The following is an 18370-nucleotide window of genomic DNA, read 5'->3' on the forward strand; positions in this document are numbered from 1 at the left end:
GGGAAACATTTGCTATCTTAACACTAAAAAGCAGAAAAAGGTAAATAATTGGAAGAAGGATCAACGCATGCCTTTCAAAGCTGAAGCCACAAAATGAGTAAATAAACTAAACTTTAGAGTTTGACATTCAAACACTTGAAATCAGGTTGTGTCAGATAGATTGCATGTTTATGGCTCTGATAAGGTTAAAGAGTGACTGACCTCGAGTGTGAGCTTTAAGCATTCCGGTCATATACCAACCTGGAAGCAGATTGTACGTGAGTGTAAATACAACGGCTCCGTCTGTACCTCTGACCCACGTACCCGGGCTTCAAACCATTTCCTCAACTATGCCCAGCATGCTGCATTTCACACAATCGCGTGTTATTGTTCACTGACAGCGAGTATTCATGCAGCACAGGCAACCCCAGCCTCCGGGCGCTGTTTATGCCAGACTTATGCAATGATTTACGCAGAACAAAGTACAGTGCATGCACGCACAGGAATCCTGTTCTTATGAAGAATTGGTATTCTGTTTTGCTTTCTTTGTGAGCCACAGAAGTACAGGATGACTACCTCCCAATTATCCCGCTCACTCTGTACGAGAGCCAAGTGCTGTGGCTCACCTGAGACAAGGGCTTGGCGAGTCCTTTATTGCAAAATGCTTACAGATATAAATCTAGAGCCATAAAAAGGAAGCCTTGGACGACTCTGTTAGATCCTCACGTGCACACAAGGACGTGATCGGAGCCTCCTCAGGATCGACCGTTACATTTTCTGACTTTCTGATTTGTTGTTAGGTTTTATCTCAAAAGCAATTAAATCGGGAGGCAAACACGTACTCCTACATCTGACGGAACACCAGAAGCGCATAATAAATATCTCATTTACTGATTTACACCCCGCCTTTCTTCGTCATTCACATTCTCTGTTTACTTATGAATTGGGGTGTGTGCTGCCAGTCAAAAGCCTCCCTATAAGCTAACCATTCTGCTTCTCCCACTCACAATACTTCAAGTGTTGCACTCTCTAAAATCACTCCAAATTTTGCACTTCAAGCTTTCCTTTTCATTATAAACACAACAGAACATTTTGTTCTGCTGCAACATAACTGCACTCCCCAGTATTTCTGTAAACACGCCTGAGAGGCTCGAAGGGTCACCTTAGCTCCACTTCTCCTTTTTCACAGTTATGTGTGAGTGTAACATGACATCAGGCGGACTGTCGGCTCTCAGCTCAGACTTTTTATTCTGACAGCTGACAAACGAGGGCTTAATCTGAGCCACTTTATACTCATTTATGTTTCAGTTCTGGTGCTCACAAATGTTCCAGCAGGCTGGATGTGGCTCAGACGTCCTGAGCTGGGTTACAGCAAGTATTATGGGTGTTAGACTTGGCCAAAACCCACAACACACCTCATTTGGCTCATGTAAGGTGGATGTGGGGCTAAGTTTAGGCAGCCAGACTCATCCTGATACATCAGCGTCACTCAAGGCCAAACGTGGCTCACAGGAAACTGAAGATGTGGGCCACATTTGGGCCAATGACTAGTAAAGTAGATTTCCATTTTGCAAACTATTGAATCAAAGTCTGCCTGCTTATTAAACATGTTTACATTAGTTCTCCTCTCCAAAGCGAACCTTTGTGAGCGCGAGATTGTTTATGTGCGGTCTGTTAGGACAATCAGAAAGGATCATTTCTCTGTCCCTGAACAAGGCTTTGCTGTTATTGTTTACAATGAACAAGGGGATGTGAGATGTGTGCAAAGACATGCTCACATATTCTGCAAAGCAAGTGCACAATAATCTGATCAGAATGAAGCGTCCCTTTCAGAGAGTTTTCCATATGTGCAAACTATTTTTTCAAATGTTCTGACATCACTGAGAAAGCAACACTTTAAAAAACATATCCAGCAGGACCTGATGGATCCTAACACGAGCAGCAGTATAATGATAATAATGAATGAAATGAAGGCATACGAAGGTACTTTTTGACACAGTTCTGTAGCCTTGAGTCCTGACATTTAATAACAGCCCCACCAAGTTAAATATACACTTAAAAGCAACACCTGCCCTTCAAAGTCAAACTCAACTACAGTGTGAGATTATGCCGACAAACACAGGCCAGGAATAACTCACTAGGGCACAGCACGCTGGCATGTCTGTAATTCAACACGGCTAATGAGGCATGCTAATATGGAAAGTTCAACGACACAATGCAAGGCTTCAGCACTGTCGATGAATGTAGTGATTTTGAAACCCTCTGAATCACTAATGGCCCAACATATCTGGAATGTGAACATGTAGAGATCTGAAAGCTGTCAGATATATAACAAAAACATGACACACGCCCACACCTGCACCCACACAAAGATCTTTTACAAAGTCAGGATGAGCCCATACTACAAATCTCCAAGTCACATTTCACTTTAAACACTTACCAATCTGGTCCTCGGGTATGAGGGACTCAATAGGAGGGTCGAGCTCAGAGCTCTGGCGCAGGTAAGCCTTCATCTGTGTCATAAACTGCCTGAGAGTCTGCAGAAAATCCATCCCTGATGTGTGACAGCTTCGATTCTCCTGAACGAAGCCGATGTAGTCCTGAACCAGGGAACCAAAGTACGAGCTTTTGTCCCTGGACAGCTCAGCGATCCTTTTCACCGTCCGCCTCTCCGGGGTCATGAGGGAGCTGAGCATGCCGCTGACCTTACTGAAGCGCCCCTTCAAGGCCCTGGGAAGGATGAAGGAACTACCGCTTATATTCACGCCGACCTTTCGGCTCCGGGCTCTGAAGGATGGACGGAGGCGCATTTCTAAGTCTGTCTCCATTCCAACTCCGTAGTCCTCCTCCTCTTCTTCCCCATCGTCATCGTCCTCACTGCTGTCCTCCACCGGGTCTTGGTGATTTAGGTGTAATGATGGGGTAGGGGTCAGGCCCAGGGAGAATCCAGGAGACTGGGAGTATTCCAGTGAGTCGGAGGAAGAAGTAGACATGCTCATGTCGCTGAGTCGCTGGTGTCCCCTCTCATTAGGACCGGACGGACTCTCCAGATCCGCAGGGGTGGCAGATTGAGGCTGGCAGGATGGCAGTTTGGCACGAGACAGGGCCTTGGCGATGGTCTCATCATCCAGGGCAATGTGGCAGCGGTGAGACTCCAAATCCGGCTTCTTTGGCCTCGGAGGCGGTGGGTTTGAAGTCACGGGGATTGGTGAGCTGCCACTTTTGGATGATCCGCTGTGCTTGATGCCCATCGAAGGTCGAGTGGGTGCCGGGCGCTTATTTGAGGATTGGTGCTGCCTTGTAATTACAGCCTCTGGCATGCTCTTCGGTCTGGCAGTAGCTGCTGGAGGTCCAGGTGGAGGTGGGGCAGGACGCCGGCGTGGCATCGAGCGCGGCGGTGGGGGGCGAGGGGGCCGCGATTTGCTGTTGGGTTTGATTTTGTCCACGTGTGGATCACTGCTTTGGTTGCCAGTTAAAGGCTTTGATTCCTCTGCATTCTCCAGGGTGGACTCGACAGCCTTTGAGGGCGGCTCCTCCTCAGAGCTGCTACGGCGGTGCGGATGGGTTTGGAGAAAGAGCGGGTTAACAAAGCACAGAGGACCGCTGGAATGTCTTCTCTCTAGGTGAAAGTTAGGTGGAGGTGCATGGGATTGTAAGGTTGCCGGTGCGCTGTCACAGTGAGCCCTGGTGTGTCTCTGCTGTGACCCCTCGACCTCGCTGTTCCTGTTGGTCCGCTGGGGACTGAGGGTCCGGCTCAGAGGGCGACAGGGACGGGGGGAGGTGTGCCGCTGACTGCACAGGGCAGAGTCCCAGAAACCTGTAACACACAGACGTAAAGAAACCGTCAGAGGCAAACATTGACCAGCGTCTCCTGAGACAAGTCAAAACTCCCACAGAGAATAAATCCTCAGAGCAGCTGCTGTGTTCAAATTAACGCAGCAGCAGAGTTTTCAGCAGGTTCTCACCACTAACTTTGTTGGCTCCCTTTAAGTTTTCAAAGTTTTGTCCGTCTTTCCTGCTCGTTTGTCGTCTAGAAGTGTTCCATACTCAGCCCGTGCCTCTCTGCTCTGACTCACTGGATGCCGACACACACCCAGAGAGAGGGAGCCACACATGCTAATCACACAGTGGGAGGGCACTAAAAACTCCACATAGCGCACAGTCCCTCCACCCCTTTCTTCCTGCTCTGCATTTCCTTGTAGCTCTGAGTCGATTCAGTATCAATCTTCTTTCTTCCTAATATCTAGTGTTAAATTTAAAGTCTGTGAATCTCATTTGAACAACTTTCTTCTTCTGTTTCTTTCTTACACTGACAGTGCATAAACATGAAAGGGGAGTGGAGGAAATGCTCTCTCACTCCACTGAATCATCCCATTGTTTTCAGCTGCTTGGCAAGACAGACCTCATTCTAACACAGCTGCTGCGAGAACAACTACAAAATAAAGCATCTGTGGAATCCCATCATAAACGCACGGCTACAGCATAAAGATTTAACCACCCTTTAAGAGAACAGACAACAAATAATCCACACTCAGCATACATCTACACAGTTGTTGCCACTTAAAAATGGAAACAAACTCGGGGGAAATGAAGAAGCAGCTCCAGCTGCTAGGTCAGTTTCATATGTCCTGTAATCCTTTGGTGTCTGGGGACTGAAAGCTGCCTGTGGGATTCTTGCTGGTCCATGTGAGCAACGAGCACCTGACACTGTGGTGTGTGTCTGCAGAGCAACCCAACAGCAAGCAACCCAACCTGAATAAACACCACACATAAAACTGACTGACCGCAGAGTGGGCTGAGCGCAGTTCCCCTTTATCCAAGTAAAGACGTGCACTTTAAAGTGCCTCAAACACACTTTCACTTAGCTTAAATACTACAAACAAGACATTTGTTTATACTGAGTGAAGCTCACCACATTAAAACCACAGGTTTTTTTTTTTTAGATATAAATAAATTTATTAATTCAATGCAGAAGTTACTGACAATAATAACCTCATCACTTCCTGCATGTGCTGCAAACTAAAACAATATCAGGAAAGCGAGGAATCTTCCACCAGAGATTCCTTAAGGTTTTTATTGTGAAATATCCATGCAGGAAGTCTTTAGAGTCTTTCGTCTGCCCATAGACTGTATATAAATGATGGATGAAGTGACAGTGATGTAACCCATGCTGCTGCCATGTTTTTTTAGAGTAGTAAATACCATGTTCAGGTGAGAGGGTGTTAAATTATCAGCTACATAAACGATCTACCTACAATGCACAATGCTAATGTGCGCTATGCAACAAACTAATACAACATGAATTTCTAACAGCTACTGATTTCACTAACCAAACTGCAGCACAAACACTTTGGATGGTCTTGCCTCACAGCATAATATTTGTCAGATTAAGTTATTGCAAAGGGAAAAACTAACCATAAAGACCAAAACTGTTTTTGCAGCACGCTGTAAACATGGTGATTTCTGCTGTGAAGCCAGACATGCAAGATTTAACATGTGTATGGGGATTTACTTGCTTAAACAATGTTTGCGTGCCTTAATAAGTGGATACAGGTTAATTTAAGTTGCCACATTTGCATAATTTTCCAAACCCATAAGTCCCCACTTGGTCTGCAACAATTTTTAGGTAGGTTTTAAAAAGTGACCCTTGTGTCTGTCTGCGGTTTTAATGATGATGTCAGCAATGCTAACATGCATTTGTTAGAGTGGTATCTCACTTTGCAATGAGCAGCAATAATCGGTAGTATTTTGCATTCTAAATGGAAAGTTAATGTCTAAGCTGAGATGACCAAACTCACAGCACTGCTAACAAAAGTCATGCCGATAGGGAGGATAAGAGTTCAGCCTCATGAGAGATAAACTAACTGATTCACGGGAGGCGCAAGATAAGTTTTGTTTCTTTGTTTTTTCCCTTACATGTGCGTGGCCAGAGTCCACAACGGTCTGCTGTTTGTCTTTAAATAGAAGCAGTCCAATGACGAAGGGGAGTTTCCCTCAATGACAGGATAATCTTGCAAATCCGGCATTAAAGAAACTGGCTAATACTTAAAGGATGTTTCGGCCACTGTGCTTCATCACAAAGTAACTCTGCACGCTTCCACCCACATCCATTCATAGAAGACTGTGAAAAAACAATGATAGCGTTTCATCTTGGTAATGATGATATTATGTTAGCACACATGCTTGCAAGCCTTTTGTGTTTTTATACAGGTCTGAATGCAGTGCAATGGCATGTGTGTGCTCAGACAGCAGTTGGCCGTCTGTAGCTTTCCACTCGCCACTCCCTTCTCTCCCTCATCAGGGGTGAGTTATGTCGTAGGCTTCTGCTGACTCACCCGCAGTTTCACAGGAGCTGAGCTTAGAGTAACTCGGAGCGATGTGAGCAAATCTGCTATGAAACCTGACCAGGATAGTCAGTGTGAGGGAAAACAAACAGAGCACCTGCAGCACGAACACTGACCTTTTTATCTTTGCTTTGTTTGCCTGCCTGCACTTTACAGATCAGTAACCAGGTAATATTACAATTTCCAGTAGATACATCGAGCAAAAACTCAAACTGGAAAGCAAATTAAAAAGATTTGGAAACCAAATGAACAGTCTGAGTTCAACGCACTAAGATTGAAAAGCAGCCTTTACTTACTTACTCCTCTAGTTTACATTAAGTGAAAATAATAGCACTAAAGACACTATGTACCTATGTTAAAGTACCTATGCAGTGATTTCTACTCTGTTTGAGCACTCGAGCAATAGTTTCTTCCTGTCAGGACAAAGCTGAAGGAAACTGATTAGCCAAGCAAGAAAGAAGAAATCATAACAATTAGAATTTAAAAAAAACAACAACTATTTATCAGTTTGCCTAGCACTTTTAATATAAGGGATAGAAAATACTAAATTAGCATGAGCCTTAGGTCCTAAAGACAATATCAAACTGGGTGTGAAAAGTGAAGCCAATGCACAAAAGACAAGGTAATCCCATCTAATGGGTTGACTTGAAAAAAGTCCTTAAAAACACTTCATTGCTAAAGGTTTTCACTCATCTATCCAAACACAGCTGTATGAAAATCAAGCACCGACAGAAAGGGTCGCTCTCAGGAGCTCGGTGAAGTCCCGCATGGTGCTGTGATACTCTTTAAACACTTTCTCTAACGGTGTGTTCACACTGAACACGATAGAGGTGGCCAGAGCGTCAGGTTTACATGTAAAGTCAATGGAAAAGACTTTATGGGTTCAGTCACTCATTTGAGGTCATATTGAAAAAAACATTAGGTCCCATTTGTAAATTTCGATCATTTTAAGTTTCAGAAAAGAAGATTATGACAGCACCGAGCTGCTCCTTCAGTGTCCGGCTGCAGCACCTGCGGTGTGAGACGGACAGATTTCACAGGTCTTTCCTCCCTTCTGCTGTGAAACTCCACAACATGGTCTCTGCAGATGACCACACATGTGCAGACAGACACACATCCAATACACAACGATAACTTTCGCCCCATCTCCCTGATGTGCAATAGTACCAACTGCAATTTCCCAGTTTAGCAGTTTTTTATTCTGTTTGGTATAGTATGTTATTCTGTCATATCGTATTCTATTCTATTGTTTTGTTTGTTTTTTCATTTTTCTTAATTTTTACTGTTCTTAACTTACTTTCTGCTGTGACCAAAACATTTCCCACATGTGGGACTAATAAAGGTTTATCTTATCTTATCATCCACATTATAGACTTAAAGGCTCATTTCGAGGCTTCATAATGGAACTTCAATAATCAGCAGCTGATGTCACGATAGCTACATCCTTATGCTATTTATGGTGGAGGTGCAATAACCACATTATCAAGACATACCAGGTAGAATTTACCATGAATTAAGTGCAGACAACTTGGAGATATACTTGTGAGAAATCCAACATGTTCATTCAGGGTGTGAGTTTACAAAGCAGCAAGGCTACCTGCTCCAAGCTGAGCCACCTCCTCCAGCTCTTTCTGGGTCTTGGCTGAAGCTATGGCCTCTGGGAGTTTGAGTGTGAATGGCAGGATATCTCTAAAGAGACAAAAACAAATTAAAATGTGTTAAGAAAGCAGAAGAAGGGATAAACATAGGAGCTGAAGTAGCTGTCGAATTAAAGGTCAGTCGTGAAAGAAACGTGCATGTGTGACAGATTTATGTTTATCCATCGTCCTCGTTTGACATAAAATCCTGGAACAAAAGTGATGACGCCTCAAGTCTGGTTGGCAAAACACGACCCAAACACGGTCATACAGATAAGTGCCTTCATAACACACCCTTGGTTTTCCACTGCACTACATTAACGCCACTTTAATACAGCGCTACAGATACACACACACCCCGTGCTCAGACTTTATAAAGCGAACACGCAGCTGAAGACGATATCTAAAGACAATTTTGTGTCCATTTAATTCTCTGCTTTGTTGTGCCTGGCATTTCTTTCAGCTCAACTATTTCCTGTGTCTGTCTGCGTTGCCCCAGCTGGCACGATATAAAACAAGAAGCGAAAGCCGTGAGCGCTGAGAGCGGACTGCTTACTCGACATTATCCTCATCCATGCTTGAATCATCACAAAGCAACAGCAAAGAAAACCAAACAAAGAAGCTGCCTTAGGTGGGGTATTTACCTGCTGATACAGTAAAAGGCCACGAGCCGGAACAGGTCTGCAAAGCTGATCCCAGATCCATCGAGAGAAAAGGCTGTAGGCAGATGAAATTTACAAAGATCTCATCAGATTTCACACACAGGAAGTTAATGACATGCAGTGCAAGAGTTCACCGAGGGATTTCTCGCCTAATCAGCATTTTTTCAGGCTTGTTTATACTGATGAGATGGTACTTGTGTCAGAAGAATTAAATAAACGAGCCCAACAATTCAGCTCAAAGAAAAAAAAAGGTTCTCAAAGGATAAATTAAAACGATGTGACTGCAACATTTTCAGACGACCTTCGTCAGTTACCCAGGGTTTCTCCTCTTCACTGACTCCAGGTACAAACTGCACATGCCCACTTCTCCGTCGCTTCTGGAAGAACAGGTCAATAATCCAGAAGCGCAACAAGTTTTACAAGTTCTCTTATCTCCTCTGGGTATTTTCCCTCTTTTGAACTGGCAGTTATAACACCAGGTCAGGGTGTCGAGTTCCCTCACTGTCCTCACGCCGCATAACAAATATGAGGATATAAACATGTCATCTTGTGTTCTGATTGCTGAAGGCAACGAGACTCTTGCATGAATCTGTGGTGAGAAATAATAAAAGTGGACGTGCCAATAACTGACTGGTCTTGGCGTACTTAGAAAGCTGGTGCGTTCGGTTTTTGGTGCAACGTTTTCGTCATAGATGTACATAAAAAATAGATTACATCAGCCACTGCTTTGTGACGTCTCTTTGTGAAACCTTCATCATGAGTGCAGGGCAGATGGGACACATTTATGATGTTAGCAGGCTACATTTGTTCATAAAAGGATACAGATCAACAGTCTTTCCTGAGTTTCAAGTTTTATTGAATACAATATGATATTCATGCTGTAAATTAAGGTGACCGAGTTCAAAGGTACACCTGCTGTGAGCACACTTCTGTCTCACAGTGAGATCTGCATCATGTCTGGCTACACAACGTTAAGGTGGCCGTGGCCAAGAAGCTCGAGGCGTCAAGAATGAGACTATAAAACAGCAGGTGATGTCACGATGACTACCTCAGATCATGAGTTCTGATGAGTTTGATCATTTTCTCATTTATTATTTTTTATTTCTAGTATTTAGATCTCTAGTATCTGAAATTAGACCACGAAATAACTCAACATCTACATAAACTGACAAAATCTGGGACAGTGGATCGTTCCAGGTTTCAAGTTGAGATATCCTCAACAACTGTTGAATGGATGTCATAGACCTAAGAGTTCAAATCTCTCTTAGGTGATTTTCACCTCATTTGAGACTTCTTGGCTCTCTGATACACATTTAGGGAAGTGGCTTTGAGCTTTTAGTTTCCATACAGTCACATACAAAGACAGAAGTTACTCTTCTCATTATGTGCACAGGCAGAGTTTCACAAAGGAAACTTTTCTAAAGTTGTATTTATATATATACATAATTAAAAGCTTTTAAGTTCACTTCAAACACTGTGTACAGGGCTAGCTTGACGAGGCACGCCAACTATAGAGCAGCTAGAAGAAAAAGCAGGCCTAAGGCACAATCCCATCTGTGCTGTCATTTCAGCAGGGAAAATCCACAGCTGGTATGTCGTCACTTCTTGGCAGTGTTGCAGCTCAATGACTAATGCTGACCATACATGCAACTGATTTACTTTAATATCTCAGACGTTAATGTTACAATTAAAAATGACTGTTTAACAGTTCAATAAAGCTTCCACAAAGCATAAGGAAGAACCACAACAAGCAGGCACAACTGCAAAGAGCTTTAGATGAAAGAGGTCAGCGCAGGTATGCTGCACAAGCACAAAGGTGACGAAAATCATGGCTGCTGTGCGTGTTTGCTGAAGATAAGTACTATAATTGCTCTTACTTAAACAGAAGCCTGTGTATGTTATGTCTTTTCACATGGCAAACCCTCAGGACAAAAGTTAAATCTAGACGAAAGGTTCATTTCAGCTGTCATTTGTTTGTAAAACCCACATTTCCAGTATCACCAGTCAAGCCTTATAGGGCTGGCTCTTTCAGCAGTTGTAGTTTGGACACTGTCTACGAGCAAAAACAAGATGAGGTCATGATGAGTTTGGAGATTTAAGCTGAAGCACCGTCAGAGGAAATGTGTTAAAATAGTAAAAATACAATAGAAAATGTTGGATTTGTTTTTAATGTAACAACATTTCGGCTTCATTATCTTAACTGGATGCTCTGCTTATTTCCTAGTCTGCTCCCATCTCACTTCCTGAGCTGCGTTCACCAAAAATCACAGGAAGTTATAGTTTTTGGTTTATTCTGTGTATCCTGTGTGGGTTTACAGCTCCTGCCTGGAATCAGCTGCACAGCTCTTCTGCTTCTGACTGAACTGCCTTAAACTGGACACTGCAGGGAAGTTTTCTTTTAACTTCAAGCGTCTTATGTTCTCGTGCAACATTTAATGGCTTTGGCTCTTTGTTTATTCTTTGATTTATCCGGATGACCAAATTCTAACTATAGGTTTTAAAATCCTCGTACAAGCAAGTCTTGTAACTTGGGAAGTTGGCATGAATGCAGGAGGTTATTTTTAAGCCCCAAACTAAAGAGAGAGTCACAGCTTTCATTTCATTGGTCAGTGGGACATAAAACTGGCCTGACTTACCATCCGTGTTGGTCAAGTTACTTGAAAAAAGTATTCAGTAACTAATTACTGATTACTTCCCCCAAAAAAGTAATCCCGTTACTTTACTGATTACTTATTTTCAAAAGTAATTAATTACTTAGTTACTTGTTAAAAACACGATTTACAACCTGAAGAGGTGATAAAGTGATAGATCTTTCAGCCCAGTTCTACTTTTTCTGCATAATCCATCATACAAAATGTAATCAGATGGAAAAGTCTCTTTTTAAAACTTGTTTTATTAGTTTTAACCTTTTAACTTTATGCATCAAGCAAACATTTAATTATCTGCAACATTCTCTGACGGGAAGAAATTAGTTTAACATTTAAAGCTATTTTCTGCACATTCCAGCACATAAAATAAAATATTTTTTGTGTTTACACTCAGTCTTTCAAATAGATGCAAGTAAAACACAGCAGAAAATAAATAAAGTCAAAGACTCAGCGGTGCTGTTGCTCTATTTTCACCTGTAAAGCAGGAGTGGGGTAGGTGGAGGTTTACCCTGGTGCAGGTGAGCTGCAGCGGTCAGTGGAAGAATCCGCGAGTTTCTCTGTGAGTTTCCCATTACGTCGTAGCTACTCGGAGCTTGTTCGGAGGTCTAGGGGGTTTTTTCGCTGTAAAAAGAAGTTTTCTTCCCACGCACAGCGGACACTAATGTTTTTGTCACTTTTTATGGAATCAAACTCAAAGTAAGGTCAGTACTTCCACGCTTTAAACGCTGCACGCTCATACTCTCTCTGCACTCGATATATGATCCATTGTTGATCTGCACACAGCTGTTGTCACGAACGGCGCACTTGCTTACGTCACTGTCATGAGACACTTTCGCAAAAAAAAAACCCCCAAGGTTTTAGTAACGCAGTAACGCAGCGTTCCTACGGGAAAGTAACGGTAATCTAATGACCTTTTTTGCAATAGTAATCCCTTACTTTACTCGTTACTTGAAAAAAGTAATCGGATTACAGTAACGTGTTACTGCCCATCTCTGCTCACCAGACAAGTCCAATTAAAAAAAAAAAAGTAATCAAAACAAAGAAACAAAACCTGCTTTCACCCAAAATAAGGTTTAAAACAGTCGTCCAGCTTTATGCAACGATATGATTGGCTCCTGAGTCTTCCAAGTGTCTAGCTTTGTTGAAAGCCTCTTTGGGGCAGGGACGGGACAACTGCCAATTTTGTCAAGAATTCTCAAAAATATTTACTCCTGATTGTTTGAGCCGTCTCTCCCTGCTGGGCGCCACTTTAGTGAGCAGTGGGCGAGCGGCCTGGTTCGAGCCCGACCCGCGGGCCATTTCTGTGCATCTTGCTCCTCACTTTCCCATCCGTCTTCACTGCTTCACTAAAGGCAAAAACGATGGTGTAATAATGTCGTTCCGGCAATTTTCTTGATCAGTTACATTTAAAAAGAAAACAAAACTACAATAGTACACAATGTAACATACACATGTGGCAAACCGCCTCAGTCATAATCTGATTCTTGTTTCGGTGTTGGTTTATTTCTGGGCATCATTTGCAGAGGTGGACAGGAAATGGTGTATTTAAGTCTTTGACCCAGAGGACAGCGTGACTGCAGAGGCAGCTGTGGTCGAACGAGATGTATTCTAAGGACCAAAGGAAACTGAAAGCCTCGTTTTAGCCGTCTGACTCATCTCTGCCATCACAGCTTTTTGAAAAGTGCTTTAAGAGAATGCAACTAATGACTCTGACGTCTAGCGGAAAGTACTTTTTAGTTAAAGGTAGTCAAACATGTCACTTACTGTACTGACTCTCTCTGACAGGGAAGTGGCTGATGGGAGTTCCCGATTCCTGATCCTCCTGCAGACGCACGGAGAGGACCTTTCTTTGCAGAGCGACAGACTTCCTCACCAAAAACACCTGCACCGCGAAATTAAATGTTTGGAAAGACATTCAAAGGAGACATATTAACATCTGCATCCCAGGACGCGACCTCCTCACCCCTGGCGGCTGTTTGAGCAGTATGCGATTGGCCTCCTCTTCGCTGACCCCCAGCAGCAGCCACGCCGGGTGGGTTTGAGTCAGCCGGTCCCACACGCTCATCCTCCTCCGCAAGGAGTCGTACCCAGAATCCCTTTCACCCACCAGCCCACCGCAGTGGCGAGCCTGCAGGTACACACCGCTCTCCAGCCTGCCACAGAGAGAAAGACTTAAACACTTTTGCCACCTGCTGGTTGTTTGTATGTTTTTTTATATGTTTCCTCCTAACCAAAAAATAACTTAGAATTAATAAAATAAGTCAATGCCGAGATTGTCTCCTAGTATATAAAAAGAAAATAAACATTTTCAGACTGTCCTCCAGACCTCACCATCTAATTACAAATTTATAATAAACTCCAAATGGATAGAATAAGCACATGAAAACAGAAAGATCTGTGTCATAAAGTCTGGAATAAAATACTTGATAGCACATAGAAAACAGGCTCACCCTTGTAGCTCCACAGGATCCTTGTCCACAGCATGAGAGACCTGAACCATCTCCTTCTTCAGCTCTCCGATCTCCAACGCAAATGTGTCAATCAGCTGGAAAGAGACAGAGTGAGAGGCTGTGACTCTGGAGGGAGCGTGAAAAGGAGAAGAGGACGGACGAGATGTAAATGAAACATAAATTATAAAACTTAAAACTGAGCCTGAGCTAGACTGGACTGGAGAAACTGTTACTCATTTTCCGGTGTAGACCTCATTTCCTGTTGGAAGGAAACAGACACAAAGCACAGAGTGAAAAAAAAAGAGGGAAAATTTCTCCTAATCCTCCTGCAGATAACAAACTGCTGCCCAAACTGAAAATGCTGTTTCTAATTCAGACAGGAAGCCTTCAAAGAGTCATCTGTGACAGGCAGTGTTGTTTTCAGGTCGGCACAGATAAGGCTTATCACAACTGTCATTCAAATCTAGGTCCGCATTTAGTTTGGAATATTTTAGGATTCGAGCAGTGATGACATGGATGATACGGAGTCTGTTTTACAAACCTGGAAAAAAGAACAAAGAAAACAAAAACCTGCTCGGTTTATGAAATGATTGGAGACATGTAGATTTTGGTGTCCCCAACTGTAATCCCCCCAAAACATTAAAGCAGCCATGGTAACAAGTACCAGCAAAGCTAATTTGAAGCTCCAGTCTAAATGAATGGGCTTGAATGAGAAAGCCATAACTTTAACAACAAGAGAAAAACTCTAAGTTTGCAACTTGGAAGTTATACTTCCACTACAGTTATTACAGTTACATCACTTTGATGGTATTCTCCTGCAGATTATGCTGCCATGTTTTGTAACATGTAATTTTCATGTAATCAAATTACTTAAAGTCAGGATTTGGTTGCTTTGTAAATGTAAAATGTTCAGTTTAATGGAATAAGGTCAAATGAAAGTGACTGAACAAACCTCTCGTTTTAAATATTTCAGCTGTATTTTGCTCTTAATGTTACGAGGGTCCAGAGTCACTTCTTTGGGTGTGTGTGGGTTTCTGTGATGTGGTGTCTTAAGTGTGTTTCTGTTCCTTTCCTTAAACTCCTGAAACGAAACTGCGAGAGCTTTTGGCAGAGTCTCTGTGTCGGACTTCCTGCTTTCCTCAAAAAACAAACAAACAAACAAAAAATAAATAAATAAATAAGAACCCAGCGCAGACTGGAGACTTGCTTCTGTGACACCTTTAAAAAAGGTGAGTGGACTCGCAGACATCACCTCGGGTGGGCGCAGTGAGTGTTTGGTGTTTACTGTACAGGTGAGCAGTGTCTGATCAGCCCTTTTTCATGACACGTGGCTTCAAAGATGGTAACAGTAACAGAATCCTCACCTCCAAGCTTCAAAAATAAAACTTTGGATCATCTGGATCAAATATGATCCATACTGGCTCCAAAAACTCAACAGTGTCAACAAGTCGGCTGAATTTTCAAAAATGTGAATTCTTCCATCTTTTAGTCTTTGAGGTCTGCTCAGATTTCCGGATGTTTATTTATGATCAATATCGAGGAAAACAGCCCAAACTGAATCAATAATGTTTCATTTGCGTACATTTAGATTTCAACTTGTTCCACTGTATTTCACCCATAGTTCATGTACGTTTTTCTCTCCAAGCTCTGACTCACTTTCACAGTAAGCTGGTAAAATCAGAGGAACCACCAACAAAAACTGTTGCAACTTCCTTTTATTTTAAAGCAAACGTGTGCCCCTTTCACCCCACACATTATCTCTGAGTCGTCTGCATTCAGTTCAATTCAATTCAATTCAATTTTATTTATATAGCGCCAAATCACAACAAAAGTCGCCTCAAGGCGCTTCATAAACACACATTCTGGCAAAATTAATTCCTGTATCGGAACAACTGTGTGCAATTTACTCCAAAATGTACTGGAGCTGAAAACTGTTTGGCTGCATAAAAATGTAACTGATTTCATGTTGTCTTTTTTCACTGCAATTCCCACATTCCCTCACTGCACATTTTAGAGAACTCCCAGGGGTTCAGAGCCTCCTCGTCGTATCAGAGCAGATGTTGAAATCTGGATGCTTTTCACTGATTATCTGGGTCAAACAGTGCAAACAGGGCTGCTCCTGAAAGCCTACAGTATTTATCTTTCTGATATTCTACATTAAAATGCAACATTTAGGGAAAATATGCCAGAAGGATGTGTATCATCACAGAAACGGCACATTTGTAAAGATTTTATGAACTAGCGCGCCCATTATACATTATAACCAGCAGGAGGCATCCTTCTCCAAACATTCTTCCCTAAACTGGGCTCCAGGCCAGACCACAGCCACCACAGGACCTTCAACCCCCCCTCACAGGACTAAGTGGAGCCAGCTCTGTAAAAGCCACAGACTCCCACAGCTTTGCATCAGGTCAAAACTCTGTTACACAACACGAGCCGATCCCCAGTGATACTGCAACACCAAACAACTAATATCTCAAACCCAGAGAAGGAGCTCTCAGCCGGAGCCTGGGTGGAGACAGAGGCTGACCAAAGCTGGAGAAACAGCCAAAGATTTCATGCTTCAAAGCATCAATTTTCAATCAAGAAATGTAAGAAATGTAGAAGTAGAAGCTAGAAAATAGCAAAGTGGAAGTTTGAACAGCATGAACCTTTAATTAGCACGGGTAATCCCAGAAAGGAAAACATTTGCTCTCATGTTTCATCCTTCTAAAGAACTAACGAGCGCTCTCCCATGCTGCTGACAAAGATTACACCACTTCAGACCGCATTGTTTACAGTGTTCCTGATGACAGATCCAGTTGAAATTCAAGCCACTAAACCAACTCAGAGACAAAAACAAAGCTGGCAGCTCCCTCTGCCAGAGCGCCAGCGTCACATGGATGAGCGTTAAGTTGTTTCAGGTGTGTAGTGTTACCTGACATCATCAGCTGTAATGTAATGTAATTATCTGAGTTTGTATTAGCCAAAAGATAACATGGGAGGGAGTAAAATACACCATATGTTTGTTGTTGGAAACAGTTTCCAGTTATAATGCACAAAATGTTTTAAGGCTAGTGGGAATCACATAATAAAGTTGGAATTTGTCAGGCTGGTGTTGGACAGTACCAGGTTAAAAGTTTCCCCTTCGTCTTTGTAGTTAAAGCCAGAGTCCAGTCAAGTCGTAGAGCATACGTGAGCGTGGCATCAGTCTGCTTATCCTAATGTCACCTTCTAGCCTTTAAAACGGTTTCCATGTTACAGAATCATACATGAACTTTTTTTCTCTGCAGAGCCTCATATCCTGAGTTTATCCAGTGACGGAAAGAAGGAGAAACATTAGTTATTACATATTGTTGAGACGGGCACTGAATTATATGAATGCGAAAGTAGAAAGTGAGCCAGAAGAGCAGACATGGGAAATTCCTGACCGATAAAACGAAGGTCAGTGAGCACGAGCGCTGCTGAGTGACTGGATCTGGGCAGAGAACTCTAACGATGATACCCACACAGGCCTTATGTCACACTGATGACCTTTAGAGAAAAACCACCCACATCCATAAAAAAGCACTCACTGATTTATACAGAGCTTTATAAACAGGGTTTATTTTCATTCATTATAGTTTATTCTTAACAGCACAGGTATGCAGAGCAAAGGCAGACTGAAGCGCTCAAACACAGCTCCTTCAGCAATGCACGTGTGTGTGTGTGCATGCGTAGACGTAATTGATTCACTGCATGAGCTGCTGTTAAAGCCATGGATGGAGTCAACGGGAAACTATGTGTTTGGTTTTGACACAGACGCGTACAGAGCGCTTTCACAGGGTTATTAAAGATGGAAAAAGCTGCAAAGGAAATTAAAAGTGTGACTTTGTTTCTGAGTTGCTGGTCTGGTCTAAAGACGTCTCTTTTACTTTCAAAGGGGTTTTACTCATTCCTCTGTGCAGGGCACTGATATATCATACAGATAAACTGAGCTGATGCAATCACTTCAGGGCTAGTGGGCATAATACACATAATAAGGATTTGTTACATCACTAACAAATCTTTGTTTTCTTTTTTTAAAAGCCCACATTTTACAAAGCCAGAAATGAGACCATCCTCACTGCCCTCTGGGAGAAACTGCCCAGAACAGAAAAGAGCTTCAAGTGTTATTCTTAGTAGGCTTTCAGGGGTGCAGAATTAAAGTATAAGCACCATAATGCCAGAGAAATGTGCAACGTGTGAAGAAAAAAACAAAATCTAATAATAAAAAGTTTGCACATATAAGGCAGCTTCAGAATCAAACCATAGTGGAGAGATGACCTCGTGCATGTAAAAGATTTTACATGAAAAATCAACTTTTCATTAAAAGACTGTATATAAAAATCTCTTTTACACAACTGACTTGCCAGTAGAGGGCACACACACACACACACACACACACACACACACACACACACATTCCTGTCTTGCATAACGACTGAGGACCGGGTAAGTGTACTATCAAAGTGAGGACCACCATTTCTGCTACACTTGCAGACAAACCTTTGCCATTTTTGAACACTGGGTGGCTCTCTAACACCAAAAATCACCTCAAAATCTTAAAACACTCAAGTAAAAAAAAAATCTCATTCTACTATCAGAATGAGGACCTTGTCATTGAGTGCTATTCAGGTGATTTTCCACCAG

General features: G+C 42.6%; 1 protein-coding gene across 2 annotated transcripts in view; it reads right to left on the reverse strand.

Moving 5' to 3' along the window:
• LOC146708529 (ras and Rab interactor 2-like) overlaps nucleotides 1-18370 on the reverse strand; it is a 52824-nt gene that overhangs the window by 6749 nt on the left and 27705 nt on the right. For both annotated transcript variants that reach the window (XM_085460478.1, XM_085460479.1), the window contains exons 3-8: nucleotides 13721-13815; nucleotides 13234-13423; nucleotides 13035-13152; nucleotides 8605-8677; nucleotides 7921-8012; nucleotides 2420-3796 (exon numbers count right to left, since the gene is read on the reverse strand). In XM_085460478.1, the coding sequence (XP_085316604.1) occupies nucleotides 2420-3796; nucleotides 7921-8012; nucleotides 8605-8677; nucleotides 13035-13152; nucleotides 13234-13423; nucleotides 13721-13815 (1945 nt within the window). The remainder of the gene's footprint in view (nucleotides 1-2419; nucleotides 3797-7920; nucleotides 8013-8604; nucleotides 8678-13034; nucleotides 13153-13233; nucleotides 13424-13720; nucleotides 13816-18370) is intronic.

Source organism: Copadichromis virginalis, linkage group LG6, assembly GCF_057382275.1.
Source record: "Copadichromis virginalis isolate Kocher_CV1m ecotype Utaka linkage group LG6, C_Virginalis_male_GT1.1, whole genome shotgun sequence".
Taxonomy (NCBI): Eukaryota; Metazoa; Chordata; class Actinopteri; order Cichliformes; family Cichlidae; genus Copadichromis; species Copadichromis virginalis.